At 36.4% G+C, this 13,378-nt stretch overlaps 1 protein-coding gene across 1 annotated transcript; it reads left to right on the top strand.

Moving 5' to 3' along the window:
• Positions 1 to 7,245: 7,245 nt before the first annotated feature.
• LOC135275257 (uncharacterized) lies at positions 7,246 to 11,323 on the top strand. The gene is made up of 5 exons (XM_064376701.1): positions 7,246 to 7,272; positions 8,131 to 8,268; positions 8,682 to 8,814; positions 9,262 to 9,519; positions 10,876 to 11,323. The coding sequence occupies exons 2-5, from the start codon at positions 8,158 to 8,160 to the stop codon at positions 11,121 to 11,123; spliced, it is 750 nt and encodes a 249-aa protein (XP_064232771.1). The 5' UTR covers positions 7,246 to 7,272; positions 8,131 to 8,157; the 3' UTR covers positions 11,124 to 11,323.
• Positions 11,324 to 13,378: the final 2,055 nt, after the last annotated feature.

Raw genomic sequence — 13,378 nt, 5'->3', positions numbered from 1 at the left:
GGACAGGGAAAATTTGGCACATATACACCATGGAATATTATGCAGCCATCAAAAACGATGAGTTCATGTCCTTTGTAGGGACATGGATGAACCCGGAAACCATCATTCTCAGCAAACTGACACAAGAACACAAAATCAAACACCGCATGTTCTTACTCATAGACGGGTGTTGAACAATGAGAACACATGGACACAGGGAGGGTAACACTATACACTGGGGTCTGTTGGGGGGAAATAGGGGAGGGACAGTGGGGGGTGGGGAGTTGGGGAGAGATAGCATGGGGAGAAATGCCACATATAGGTGAAGGGGAGGAAGGCAGAAAATCACACTGCCACGTATGCACCTATGCAACAATCTTGCATGTTCTTCACATGTACCCCAAAACCTAAAATGCAATTTAAAAAAAAGAAAAAAAATAATAATAATCTGTGTTTTTCTGTGTACTTATCACTAGTGAGTTTGGTTCCTTTGGATGATTTCCTTTTTTTTTTTTGTTTCATTTTGTTTTTATTTTACTTTAGGTTCTGGGGTACGTGTGCAGATCATGCAGGATTGTTGCATAGGTACATACATGGCAAGGTGGTTTGCTGCCTCCATCTCTCCATCACCTATATCTGGCATTTCTCTCCATGTTATCCCTCCCCAACCTCCCCACCTTTGGATGATTTCTTATTGCTCATTAACATCCTGTTTTTCCATATTGAAGAACTCCCTTTAGCATTTCTTGTAAATGTAAACAGGTCTAGTGCTGATGAAATTCCTCAGCTTTTGTTTATCTGGGAAGGTACTTTTATTTCCCTCAGGCCTGAAAGATATTTTCACGAGATATAGTATCCTAGGGTGAAAGTTTTTTTCTTCAGCACTTTGAACATTTCGTGTCACTCTCTCTTGACCTGTAAGGTTTCTGCCGAAAAGTCTCCTGCTAGATATATCGGGGTTCCATTGTATGTTGTTTCTTTTCTTTTGCTGCTTTTAGGATCCTTTATTTATCCTTCATCTTTGGGAGTTTGATTATTTGTAAGTTGAACTCCCAAAGGTCATCATTAAACTATTAAATACCTTGAGGTAGTCTTCTTTGTGTTAAATCTGCTTGGCATGCAATAACGTTCTTATACTTGAATATTGGTATCTTTAACTAGGTTTGGGAAGTTCTCTGTTATACCTTTGAATAAATGTTTTACTCCTATTTCTCTCTCTACATACTATTTAAGGTCAATAATTCTTATTTTACTTTAAGGCCATTTAAGTCTTAGATTCCCTTTCCAGGATATTTTCTAGATCCAGCAGGTATGTTTAATTGATTTTAATTCTTTTTCCTTTTGTCTCCTCTGTGTATTTTCAAAAAGCCTGTCTTCAAGCTTGCTAATTGTGCCTCATCAATTCCACTGGTGCAAGACTCTGATGCACTCTTCAGTATATCATTATATTTTTCAGCTTAAGAATTTCTGCTTGATTCTTTATCATTATTTAAATTTCTTTGTTAAACTTATCTGATAGGATTCTGAATTCTGTCTTTCTGTTATCTTGAATTTCTTTGAGTATACTCAAAACATCTATTTTTAATTATCTGTCTGCAAGGTCACATATCTCTGTCTCTCTGGGATTGGGCCTGGTGCCTGATGTAGTTCATTTGGTGAGGTCATGTTCTTCTGCATGGTTTTAATGCTTGTGGGTGTTAGGAGAGTTAGGTAGGTATTGTAGTCTTCACAGTCTGGACTTATTTGTACCTGTCCTTCTTGGAAAGGCTTTCCAGGTATTCAAAGAGACTTGGGTGTTATGATCTAAGTTGTTGGTCATTGCAACCATATCTGGATTAGGGGTTACTGTAAGCCCTGTAACACTGTGGTTCTTGGACACTTATAGAGATACCACTTGGTGATCTTGGATAAGATCCAGAAGAATTCTCTGGCTTATCAGGCTGAGACACTTGTTCTTTTACCTTACTTTCCCCCAAATAGAACCTTTCTCTCTCTGTACTGAGCTGCCTGGAGCTGGGGAGGGAAGACACAAGCACCCCTGTTGTCATCACAACTGGGACTACTCTGGGTAAGACCTGAAGCCAGCATAGCACTGAGTCTTGCCAAGGCCCTCTGTAACCACTACCTGGCTACTGCCTATGTTTGCTCAAGGCCCTGGGGCTCTACAATCAGCAGGCACAAAGCCATCCAGGTTTGTATCCTTCTCTTAAGGGTGGTAAGTTCCCCTGGACCCCAGACAGGTCCAGAGATACTGACTAGAAAATAGGCCTGAAGTTGGAAAATCCACCTGGTGGTGGTTCTACTGCAGCTGAGCTGGCACTGAAACTACAAGACAAAATTGTTCCCACTCTTTCCTCCCCCTTTCCTTAGGCAGAAGAATCTCTCCCCTTGTCCACCACTACCACAGGCCCATAGGGAGTACTGCCAGTGTTACCACCACAGTTCACTTAAGGCCCAAGGGCTCCTCAGTCAGCTTATGGTGAATGCTGACAGGCCTAGGACTCGCCATTCAGGGCAGTGGGCTCCCCTCTGGTCAGGGGAGGTTCCAGAGATGCCATCCAAAAGCCAAGCCTTAGGCCGGGTGTGGTGGCTTATGCCTGTAATTCCAGCACTTTGGGAGGCCGAGGTGGGTGGATCATGTGAAGTCAGGAGTTCGATACTAGCCTGGCCAACATAGTGAAACTCCATCTCCACCAAAAATATATAAATTAGCCATGTGTGCTAGCTGGTGGTAGATGACTGTAATCCCAGCTATTCAGAAGGCTGAGACAGGAGAATTGCTTGAATCAGGAGGCGGAGGTTGCAGTGAGTTGAGATCATGCCATTGCACTCTAGTCTAGGCAACAAGAGTGAAACTCCACCTCAAAAAAAAAAAAAAAAAAAAAAGCCAAGGCTTGGAATTGGAGATTCCAATGCTCTTCTTGACTGTAGCTGAGCTGGTATCTAAGCTGATTTTTTGTTCTTATGAAGGTGCTTTTTATGTACATAGTTGTTAAATTTGGTATTCCTGTTGGGAGGATGATCAGTGGAGGCTTCTATTTGGCCATTTTGCTTGGTCTCTTCTCTCAAATTAATTAATATTTTTGAATACATAAATGATGGGAAGTTGAATATGAGAAAAGAGGTAGGTATTGTACTTACTTGTATATTTGTCACATTTCTGCCAGCAATGTGGTTTTGAAGACATATCCACCCAACAGCTGGTGAAGATATGGGCTTTATTTATATAATAACAGATATATAATTGAGACTCCAAGCAACATATTTAATAATAGAGAGTTCACATCATATGATAGTAGTTGCCTCCATTATTGCCTAAATGGCTTTTATCTATGCTTCTCCATCTGGCAAATAAATTATTTTCCTTAGGAATAAACATGTTGAAATTCATTAAAAATATAATTTTTTTTCTTCTTGAAAGTGAAAACCCATAATTCTCTTAAATTTTCCACTTAATTTCTCTATACTTAATTTATTAGGGCCTAATAAAAGGGTAAGGCAGGAACAATGCCACATTATTTCAAAGGACATCTCTTCAGCAAGGAAAACATTTTGCAGGAAACCCTATTGATTAGCTTGCTACCTACTTTATTGACCTAATAGAGATACTGATGTAAACAACAGTTGATGATAATGTTATGAAGGCTACATATTTAAAATAACATTGTTTACACAGCAAATGAGAGATAGAAGGCCATATTGAAAATAGATACCTATTATCCAATCTACTTGATGGATTTTGAATTTGATCATATTTCTCAAAGCCTAGAAGCCAATTCAATAGTGATAAGATCATTTTGTGGTGTAATTGCCTTGACATCTTCTACTCATTTTATTTTTATTTTTATTTTTTGAGACAGGATCTTACTCTGTCACCCCAGCTGGAGTGCAGTGGCATGATCATGGCTCACTATAGCTTCAACCTCCTGGGCTCAAGTAATCCTCCCCTCTCAGCCTCCCAAGTAGTTGGGACCACAGGCGCACACCACCATTTTATCTTTTAAAATTACAGAGATGGGTTTGTAGAGATGGGGTTTCGCCATGTTACCCAGGTTGGTCTCCAACTCCTGGGCTCAAGTGATCTGATCCACCTGTCTTGGCCTCCTAAAGTGCTGGGATTACAGGCACAAGCCACCATGCTTGGCCAATACCTTCTACTTGTAAAGGCTCAAAATATATGCAGAATCCCCAGGAATGAAAATAAAACAAATATAGTTCACATCTATAACTATGCTTGAATTAATAATGGTCCTTGCCATCATGGAGTTCCTAATCTAGCTGAGGACATAAATGTATAAAAAGTAAATTTGTATGCTACAATATAAACAAAGATCTACAGAGATGTAAATGTTTATGGCCTGTTACTTCATTGAAAGTACATATAAGTCAGGGTGCCAAGGAGGAGAGGAGAGAGTTGAGGTTGAAAAGTGAATTTGGTGAGAGGTACATTATAGACAACAAAGATTCACAACTCCATGCGTGATTATATAGTATCGTGTGTATTTCAGGAAGATCACACTGGCTAGCAGTGTGTAAGAGAGATTGGGAGTATCAAACAAGGAGACATAATCCAAGTGTTAGTGTATTAGCAGTAGCTGCAGTGAACCAATGCTGGTTGTCTTTCAATTAAGTATTTATGCTCTACTAAGCACTCTTCAAGCTTACTCTTCACCACAACAAAATTTCCAAAGAGATGCTTAGCTCATAAAGGGAGCCACAGGATCTGCACTGAGGTACAAACTCCTAAACATGATACGTGTTTTCTAGACAGAGAGAGCAAGAGCACACATGCATGCGTGTGTGTGTGTGTGTGTGTGTGAGAGAGAGAGAGAGAGAGAGAGATTTAAAGTTTTCAATTAAGTCTGTGATAGTAGTAATAATGAAGAATTAATCAGCCTAAGAGGCAGTTTACAGGTGGAATCAAAGAGATTTGGAGGATAAAGTGGCATTGGGTGGTGAGAAAGGCTCTGAGAATGAAGAGGTGGTGATTTTCATTTGATTGTTTGGGTGAAGGATCCTTTCCTCAGAAAATGGGCTGGAAAAGGAAGTTACAAATTTAGGTTTGAAAATATGGTTTTGAATCACTTGTAGTGACATCCAGATGGAGATACCCATTTTGGAGCTATAAATACTTCTCTGAAGCCATGGAAAGACGTGAAATCCAAGACGGAATGATTGGAAATCTTGAATATGGTTGAAATTACAAAAGCAAATGAAATAGCCTACAGTTAAGGAAGGCACCACGGGTGAACTCAGTTTTTGCTGGCAATGTCAGAGGACACAGTGATGCAGATTAAGCAAGTGGAAGCACCAGGGAAGGGAGATGTCAGGGAAGCTGAGATCTCCGGGTTCACTCAACATTGTCAAATGCTGCAGAACACACACACACAGACACACACACACACACACACACACGTTAATAAGGAGCAGGGCTTCATACAAAGCCACATATTTTATCTTAAGCCAAAACTAGGCTATTCACAGCCATATAGTCGACTTCTGCTTTTTATTTTGTTTTGTTTTGTTTTGTTTTTAAATGAGATGCCAATGTTTCCCACTCGCGTTCTCCTTCATCGCCCTTCCCTTTCCTCCCTTCTTCCATGCAGAATGCAATTCTCCTCCACATTTCAATGTTTTGGGACTTGCCTCTCACTCCTCTCCCTTCTCAAGGCTGCCTGTCTGTCTCCATGGAAACCATCGCTTAATTAACCCAACACAGGGAGAGGGCATCACTGGCCCAAATGAAAGCCGCCAGAGCAGCTGTAGCAAGAGCTGGAGCAAAGAGAGAGAAGGAGGCTAAAAGGAGGCAGGCTGCGAGGTGGGCTGTAGCGCAGGCAGGAATCCTGGGCAGCTTAGGCCGCCGCACTCCAAGCAGCGCCAGCATCTCCCGGACCAATTGCCCCGGCACGCGAAACTAACAAAGCACAGGCGCCGGGCGCCTGCAGGTCGGAGGCTGGGGCCAGACGTGGGTCAGGGCGGGTTGCAGGAGTTCCGCGGCACCTGAGACTACTCGACCGGGCATCCCCTGCACTTTGACTTCTTCCAGGTGTCTGCTCTTTCCTTCTTTCTCCAGTAGTCTAATTATTGTTTAAACCTCCTTTGGTTTATCCTCTGCCTGTCTCTCCCCATTTCAAAAATTGGCGCTTTTTGACTCTAAAACAGTGCGCGTTAGGGCAGGGGGTCTTTACGCACACCCAGGGCAAACACAGTGACTCACAGAATTGAATTTGAGTGGGCTTTTGGACTTAAAGAGCAGGCATTCAGGAGCTTTCCACTTTCGCGTTTTTATTATGGCACACAGCCTTCAAAATTTTAGTTTACGCTTAGGTTTAAGGAGGAAATTAATATCACAGCCCTAGGGATAGAACACTTACCTCAGGCTGCTTGGCAAAATGGGCAAGGTTAAAGCTTTGTAGTTTTGTGGAAAAGTCTGGATTTAATTATTAGGCATTTATTTTTAACTGGGTTGCATTTTATCTGAGTTGAACACCTGCTTAATAAGAACTAAACAGGATTCTATAGGAAGAAACTTGCTTTAGAGTGAGCTTTAAGGAGCTTTAAAATTGATCCTGGGGAACTGTTTACTATTAAAATGGTATTTTCAGTTTTAAAAACATATATAAAATACAAGAGTATTCTTTTATTCTTTGTATCTTAAGTTGAATATAAAACTTTTTAGGTCCTCGGGTCTCCATGTTCCTATGAAATGCTAGGCAAGCTTTTTAGAGGAATATATTTAAAAAATAAATTGAGTTCAAACGAATATTGAACGTTTTTTCTATTTAAGTTTCAGTTTCATCAGCAGTATTTTGAAATATTTTTCATTATGATGGTGTAATTTTAAAATGTGAGGAATTAGTTCCAAAGCAGCAGCAGTTGCGTAGGTGTTCTAGATTTCCATTAATTGAGGTTAAATACTTTCACACAATGAGATGTAATTTTGTCTAATTGCCTGGTAATTCATTTTATTTCTAACACCTCCTTTATACTTAATTAAAGCAGTTTCTAGAAACAAGTTGTTATTTGTTGGAAAGTACCAATGTTTCCAATTTTATTTAGTGGAAAAATTATGCAGCACTCACTTATTAATGCCTTAACAGTTAATTGGATGAGCAGTCACTCTAAATTGAAAAGACGTGACATTAAAATGATATACCTACACTCCATTTAAAGAATGTCCAATAGTTTAGTTTTGAAGTTAAAAATATACGTATTCAACTGAACTGAATACACTTTACTTTCCAGATGGAGAAATTAATTATTCTACTGCTCTGGTTACAATATGTTGTTAAGGTAAGACATTTTTGAGTGCACCCTCTTTGGAATAATTAGCTAATGGGCAGGATGTGATTGCATTGAGTCTATCATTCTGGAAAATGAAGAGTATATTGAAGTGAAATAATGCTAAATATCAGATACAGAAAGAAAAAAATTTCTTTTCTAGGTGTCACTCACATATGTATTTTTATTGCTTAAAAATTGTGTCTGGGATGATCACAGAGATAAGTCAGAATCTAGAAAAAAGACAGGGTATAATAGCGCATTTCAGGGTTGTTTTTGGTAGGAATTTTGATATATATATATATATATATATTTTACTCTCCTGAGAGTTGAAGTCTTTTTTGTCATTGAGGGAGAGTTAAGGGTCCCTGAACCTGTGGTCTATCTTACTTTGTTTGCTAATATTTTCATTATGTATAAATGAAATAAGGGTCTAAAATAACTCAGTGTCAAACATTTTGTACCCACATGTATTTTCTTTGCAAATGTGTTGTCAAGAATGTCTGCAAGATAATTCCATTTTGTAGACATTATCACCAATGTTCACAATTGGAATTCCAGGAGGATTTGCTGTGTTTTTCCTATGACTTTGAGTCTCTTCCCCTTCCCTGACCCCAGGGACACATGTTTCCTAGTTAGAGAGACATGGATCTTAAATTTCCATGCTCTTATTTTATTTGCTTTACATTTTCAAAGTTATAATTATAAATAAAGTAACAGTAATTCATGTGTAGACACTGACACCACTGAAATGTTTTAAAATTATAATTTGGTGTATTTTAGGTGTCATTTAAATAAATCTGTTTATAAAAGAACAATGAAGAATACATTTTTATTGTTTTTTACAGTTTCTTCTCATTTCCATTTTAGATCTCAAAAAATTTTCATTATATACCAATGAATAAGCAAACAACAGAAGTTTTCATTGAGTGGGATGAATTTCCTAAGGGAGGAAATCCTGAATTTTATTTTTTAAAATATCAACTTGTTAATGATTTTGCTCGAAAAGTAAGAAATCTTTTCTTGGTTCTGATAACAAGTAAGAGTAATGTAAATCTGTTGTTACCAAATGCCACATGATAAATAAGATCCTAATAGTTATCAGGGTTTCTTATTTTATTAATATATAAAATGCTAGCATTTTATGAAATATCTTCAATAAGTAGTTGATCAAACTAATATTTAACTTTTTCATAGGAATGACTGTCTTTTTAGAATTTATATACCAAAGGAGAGTAATTATTTAAAAAATAATATCTTTTATATGGAAATAAACATTTCATGTATATGTTTATATTCTGTATTGAAAAACCACTTCTTATGAAGGAGATATACAAAAGTTAAACTTTTAATTAATGTGAGTGGCATAGAGATAATGTTCAATAAACATTTCTTAAGCAGATAAATCTAATTATTTACAGAATGTAAAAAGTATTCTCACAGACTCACAAAGGCGTCAGAAATTAATAACAGTAGAGAAAAATGAAGACTATCACATCATTTTACAGTCCGTGAGATATGGACAAATTTTAAGTGAAAAGTCATTTCAAACTCGTAAGTAACATATATGTTGATCAATTATGTCAACTATATTATCTATTATAAAAGGTAAAATTTTCATTACCAGATAATTTGAATTTTACAGTATTTAACAGGTATATAATGGTACTGTAAAATTATAATAGTATTATTTTTATATAATATAAATCTCAGAATTTCTGAAACAAAGGTAAGAAATTAGTTTTCAGTTTTGGTATTTTATGTGTACTAGTATGAATGGATAGGTATAGTGGAGATTTTAAGTGTTATCCAGATTATGTAAAAAATATAATGTGGTTCTGTAATCTAATTCATTCATTCTATATAGAGTAGAAGAAACTCCCATATAGTCTAGAAAATATTTTATGGGTAGATAATATGTTTTCCCATCTTGTAATCTTGTAACTGTGTTTCATTCAATTTTCTTTGAATCTGTACTAATTATTCTCCCTGACTTTTTAGGTGGAATCTCAACTAGCAATATTAAAACAATAGCAACAAGCACAAGTGTTTCTTTTAACTGGAGTATGCCCTTTACCAAAGACATATCAGTGTCAATATCTTTTAATAATTCTTCACAAGTTATGCAAAATAATGTCATGGTTTATGAGTGGGGTAATTTAAAACCTGCATCTTTATATGCTTTCACATTTGAATTCAAACAGTTACACTTGGATTTCATAAATATATTTCAGAGACTGGATGTTCAAGTTGAAACAGGTATAGACACATTTGATTCATCATTAATTATATATTTATTATGTATTTTGTAGATAAGTTGGCAGTTGTGTTGTTCTTTTTGAAAGTGATTAATCACTGCAGACTGCTTATAAACAAAATTAGCATAGTCTCCTTTTTTTGACTGTATCATTCTGGTATCTGACTGATTATTGAACAAGCTGGACTTAGGAGAGTAATGGTAGAAACCAACTTACCAACTTTATTTTCTTCCCAGCACTTCCTTCAAACTGTACCAAGTGGGTCTCTTTTTCTTAACTCTGACAATGGGTCATACAAATTCCATAGCATTTTAGGTTACTTTAATGAATCAACAAACAGTAGGATTTTCAGGTATTAAAAGATCCATTGCAATATATTACAAACACACTAATCTTTCATCTCATTTAAAGCTTCTCTATTACTACTCATCTATGATCAGACCTGAGCAAAATTAGGAAAAGTTTCGGGGAAAGGTGAATGTGTTCCATTTTGGGGGTCTTCCTAGTTTCATGTCTTTCCTCCACAGGTGGGAACAGGTAGAAGGGGACAGAATCAGATAGCTGATGAGGGCAAGACACTCTTTGTGACAGTCTGGAAGTCCCATTTTAATATCCCCTACAGGAATAATAAAAAAGACACAATATATTGTACAAGTGAAGTATAGAAACACTCAAATAGTAAGAAAAAATACAATAAGGTAATTAAGTATCCTATCTCCTGTGGGGATAAAAAAGATGAAGATCTTCAGAAGATCCTTCTCACATATTCCGACTATGTTGGGTTGAGGCACTGGTAGAGTATCAGTGTGAATTGATGTGCAGTATCTTCTCTGAACAGGCTGCCATTTTCTCCAGTCTTTCTGTGGTGCATAATCTGTGGTGCATGAAAGCTAAGTAGCATTCCAGCTTTTTCTGGAAGGTAAACACTTTCAAAGTCAAGTATCAGAGAGCAGAATTCTTAGCAAGCGTTGGGTCTAGTACTCCAAAATAAAAAGAAACCTGAAATATGATAAAAAGTTTGCTACCAGTACAAAAATAAGGGAAAGGAAAGGCAACCTAAAGTAAGGTTTTCCTTAGAAAAACATCTGTGTTTTAAAAAAATTTTAATGAAGTTATAATTGGACAATAATTCTGTGTAATTCTTCAAGCTATTTTAAAAACTGTTAATTGGTGGTAATTCATTTGCTACTTGATTAATAAACACAGCTTTAGTATTTTTATTGGCTTGAGAGTACTATAGGGAAGGTGTACACTTAATACTATGAGGTTTTCATAATTAATTTGTATACATATTAATATAATTATGAAATGTTATATTACTGAATTCATCTTTAAGAGGACGTTTTTCTTGTGGTAGGATCATGTCCACAAGGATGGGCAGCATTAAAAAATAACTGTTATAGAATTAGCAAGGAAAGAAAGCCATGGAATATAGCCCAGCAACATTGTGAGTTATCCTTAAGTTCTGCACACCTTGTGGATATAAAAAATAAAGAGGAAAAAAATTTTGTATTTTCATATCTCAGGTCAAACAATCAAGTAATAATATGGATTGGTCTTAATGATATGAAGGTCAGTAAATATAAAGAAATACATATATTGTGACGAATGAAACTTTATTATCTACATTCATGCATTGTTTATTCATTAATTTCTTCCTTTATTAATTCAATGCAGTTTCTCTTTCTATAGGTACTCCATTTTAATATACTTTATAGGCATCTTTTTTTAAACCTAATTTTGTTTTAATTTTGGTATTCCCCAGACCATATCTAAGTTCATTTGAATGATCTCATCCATTTCTTCACTCAATTTACCACCTAAACCAATTATTCCTAAATTCCTTATCTAGTCTACTTTCCTTTTATGAGTCCGGGCATATATCTAATTTTCTTCTGATTATTCCTCTGGTACTTCTTGCAGACACTGTAACATTGCCAAGACTGAACTTGCATTCTCCCTCCAATCAAACCGGTTTCACTTCCTTTATTTTTCACCTCTGCGAACAGTACAATTATATGAACCCCCAAGACATGAAAAATGTTTTCCATTTTCTTCTTTTTACTCCACACATAAGACTTGTGAAGCTCAGTTTACTAAAAGCAATACAGAAAGATCTGGTGATTTTATTTAACACTAGTGAAATAACACCTTGGAATGTCTCATGAAACTTCATTTGGTCAGCATTTTATAGAAAATCCCAAGACCTAACATAGTCATCTCTGTCTAGTCTGTGTTTTCTTCTTGATGATCCATTGGCTTTTATTTCCTGGCACTCAAAGATAAATCTATTCTCTATGAGATATCCTTATCTATAGTGATCTCAGGCGGAACCTACCAATTTGATACCAACTTTCCTGTGGAGCTTTGCATAAGCTTGGGAAAACCTCTAGGAATCTTTAACTGCATTTAAAAGTTATTCTTTTGAGTTTTCTTTATCTTTTAATAGGCAAAGAATAAAGTTCTAATAAAGATCCTTTGAAGCCCAATTCATCTTAGACATCTCAGATTCTCTCTCTCAGTATGTCAGTCTCTTTTGTAAGTAGGCGCCTTAATGTGTATATAGTGTTTCCTACTGTTAGCATAATATATCAGGAAATTGGGGCACAGGGAGATTCAGTTGCCTATATGGACATGCATCAGATGCTACCCTTAACCACAATATTTTGAGATTGACATCAAAGTTACCTGCTACATCATTATCCCATGGTAGGTTCAGAAAATAATCAATCCTTTAAGTAAATCTGTGCTGAGTAAGTGCAAATTTGTTACTGGACTTCAAGGATAAAGAGTGTGTCTTATTCAGCATTCCATTCCTAGTTTCAAATTGGGATTTGGTACTTAGCAAGAACCTAATGAATGAAAGATTAATAGTCTCTTTCTTCCATTTTGGGAGGCCTGCGTAGGTAACGTTTATTTAGTTCTCACAACCTTATAGTTGTCAGGTGCTATCATTATTCCCATTTTATACAAGGAAAATAGAACTTAGAGATCCTGGGGCACATAATTTATCAATGCCCATTCCAGGCCTTGAACCTGTATCTGTCTGACCAACTCTCATGCCCTAATCTTACTGTCTCTGATCCTATGCCTCTTTTTAAACTGTAGCAATATATATGCAATAAAGCAGACTTTTATGGCATTTCTTCATTGTGTTAGGTGGAATTTGAATGTACCATTTTAAAAGCTCTTTAAAATGTCCAGAGGAAACAGGTCTCTTTAATTCTCATCCATACAGCTAGTTTGGCGCTGTGCTTGATTTTTTGGGGATGGTCTGATAACTAAAATATAGACATAGTGTCTGTTTTCATAGTGCTCATTATCTCTATAAGTACTACATTTATTTTTTAAGGAGCTGTTATGTGTTTGGTGTATTACAAACATACTCTCTAAACCTATTGAAAATGATGCAAAGTAGTCATAATTATTTCCATTGCACAGGTGGGAAAGTTTAGTTTCTAAGATTAGTAGTTGCCCAAGAGTAGATAATAAGTGGCAGAAATATTAGGATGCAGGAGAATTGGGTCAAAGCTTATACCTTTCTTTTTCACTACCCCTTTCAAGGAGGGTAGATATGTGACTATCTAGAGAGGTATTTATTACTTGTGAAAATTGGGTTGGTGACATACACCAAGGACATCCTTTAGCAGGAAGGTATCAACAGCCTCTCCTGATGCATGTAATTTATTTGATGATTTGAAATGAAATAACTAAGATTTAATGAATAATTTCTCTGTGCCTCATTGTGTTGAGCCTTTGAATGTACTGCCTCTTTAACATTACAACAACCGTAAGATATATGTTCTATTATTATACTTATTTTACAGATGAGAAAATAGAGGCTTATTGTGAGATTTGCA

This window comes from Aotus nancymaae, unplaced genomic scaffold, assembly GCF_030222135.1.
Source record: "Aotus nancymaae isolate 86718 unplaced genomic scaffold, 86718_ANA_hifiasm-v0.15.2.pri h1tg000016l, whole genome shotgun sequence".
Classification (NCBI taxonomy): Eukaryota; Metazoa; Chordata; class Mammalia; order Primates; family Aotidae; genus Aotus; species Aotus nancymaae.
The sequence above is the reverse complement of the archived record's forward strand: the minus strand, read 5'-3'. Positions and strand labels throughout refer to the sequence as shown.

Coding starts and splice junctions, on each gene's coding strand:
- LOC135275257 (XM_064376701.1), top strand. CDS start 8,158: ATGAATAAGCAAACAACAGAAGTTTTCATTGAGTGGGATGAATTTCCT. Junction 8,269..8,681: donor TTAATGATTTTGCTCGAAAA/GTAAGAAATCTT, acceptor AATTATTTACAG/AATGTAAAAAGTATTCTCAC. Junction 9,520..10,875: donor GGATGTTCAAGTTGAAACAG/GTATAGACACAT, acceptor TTCTTGTGGTAG/GATCATGTCCACAAGGATGG.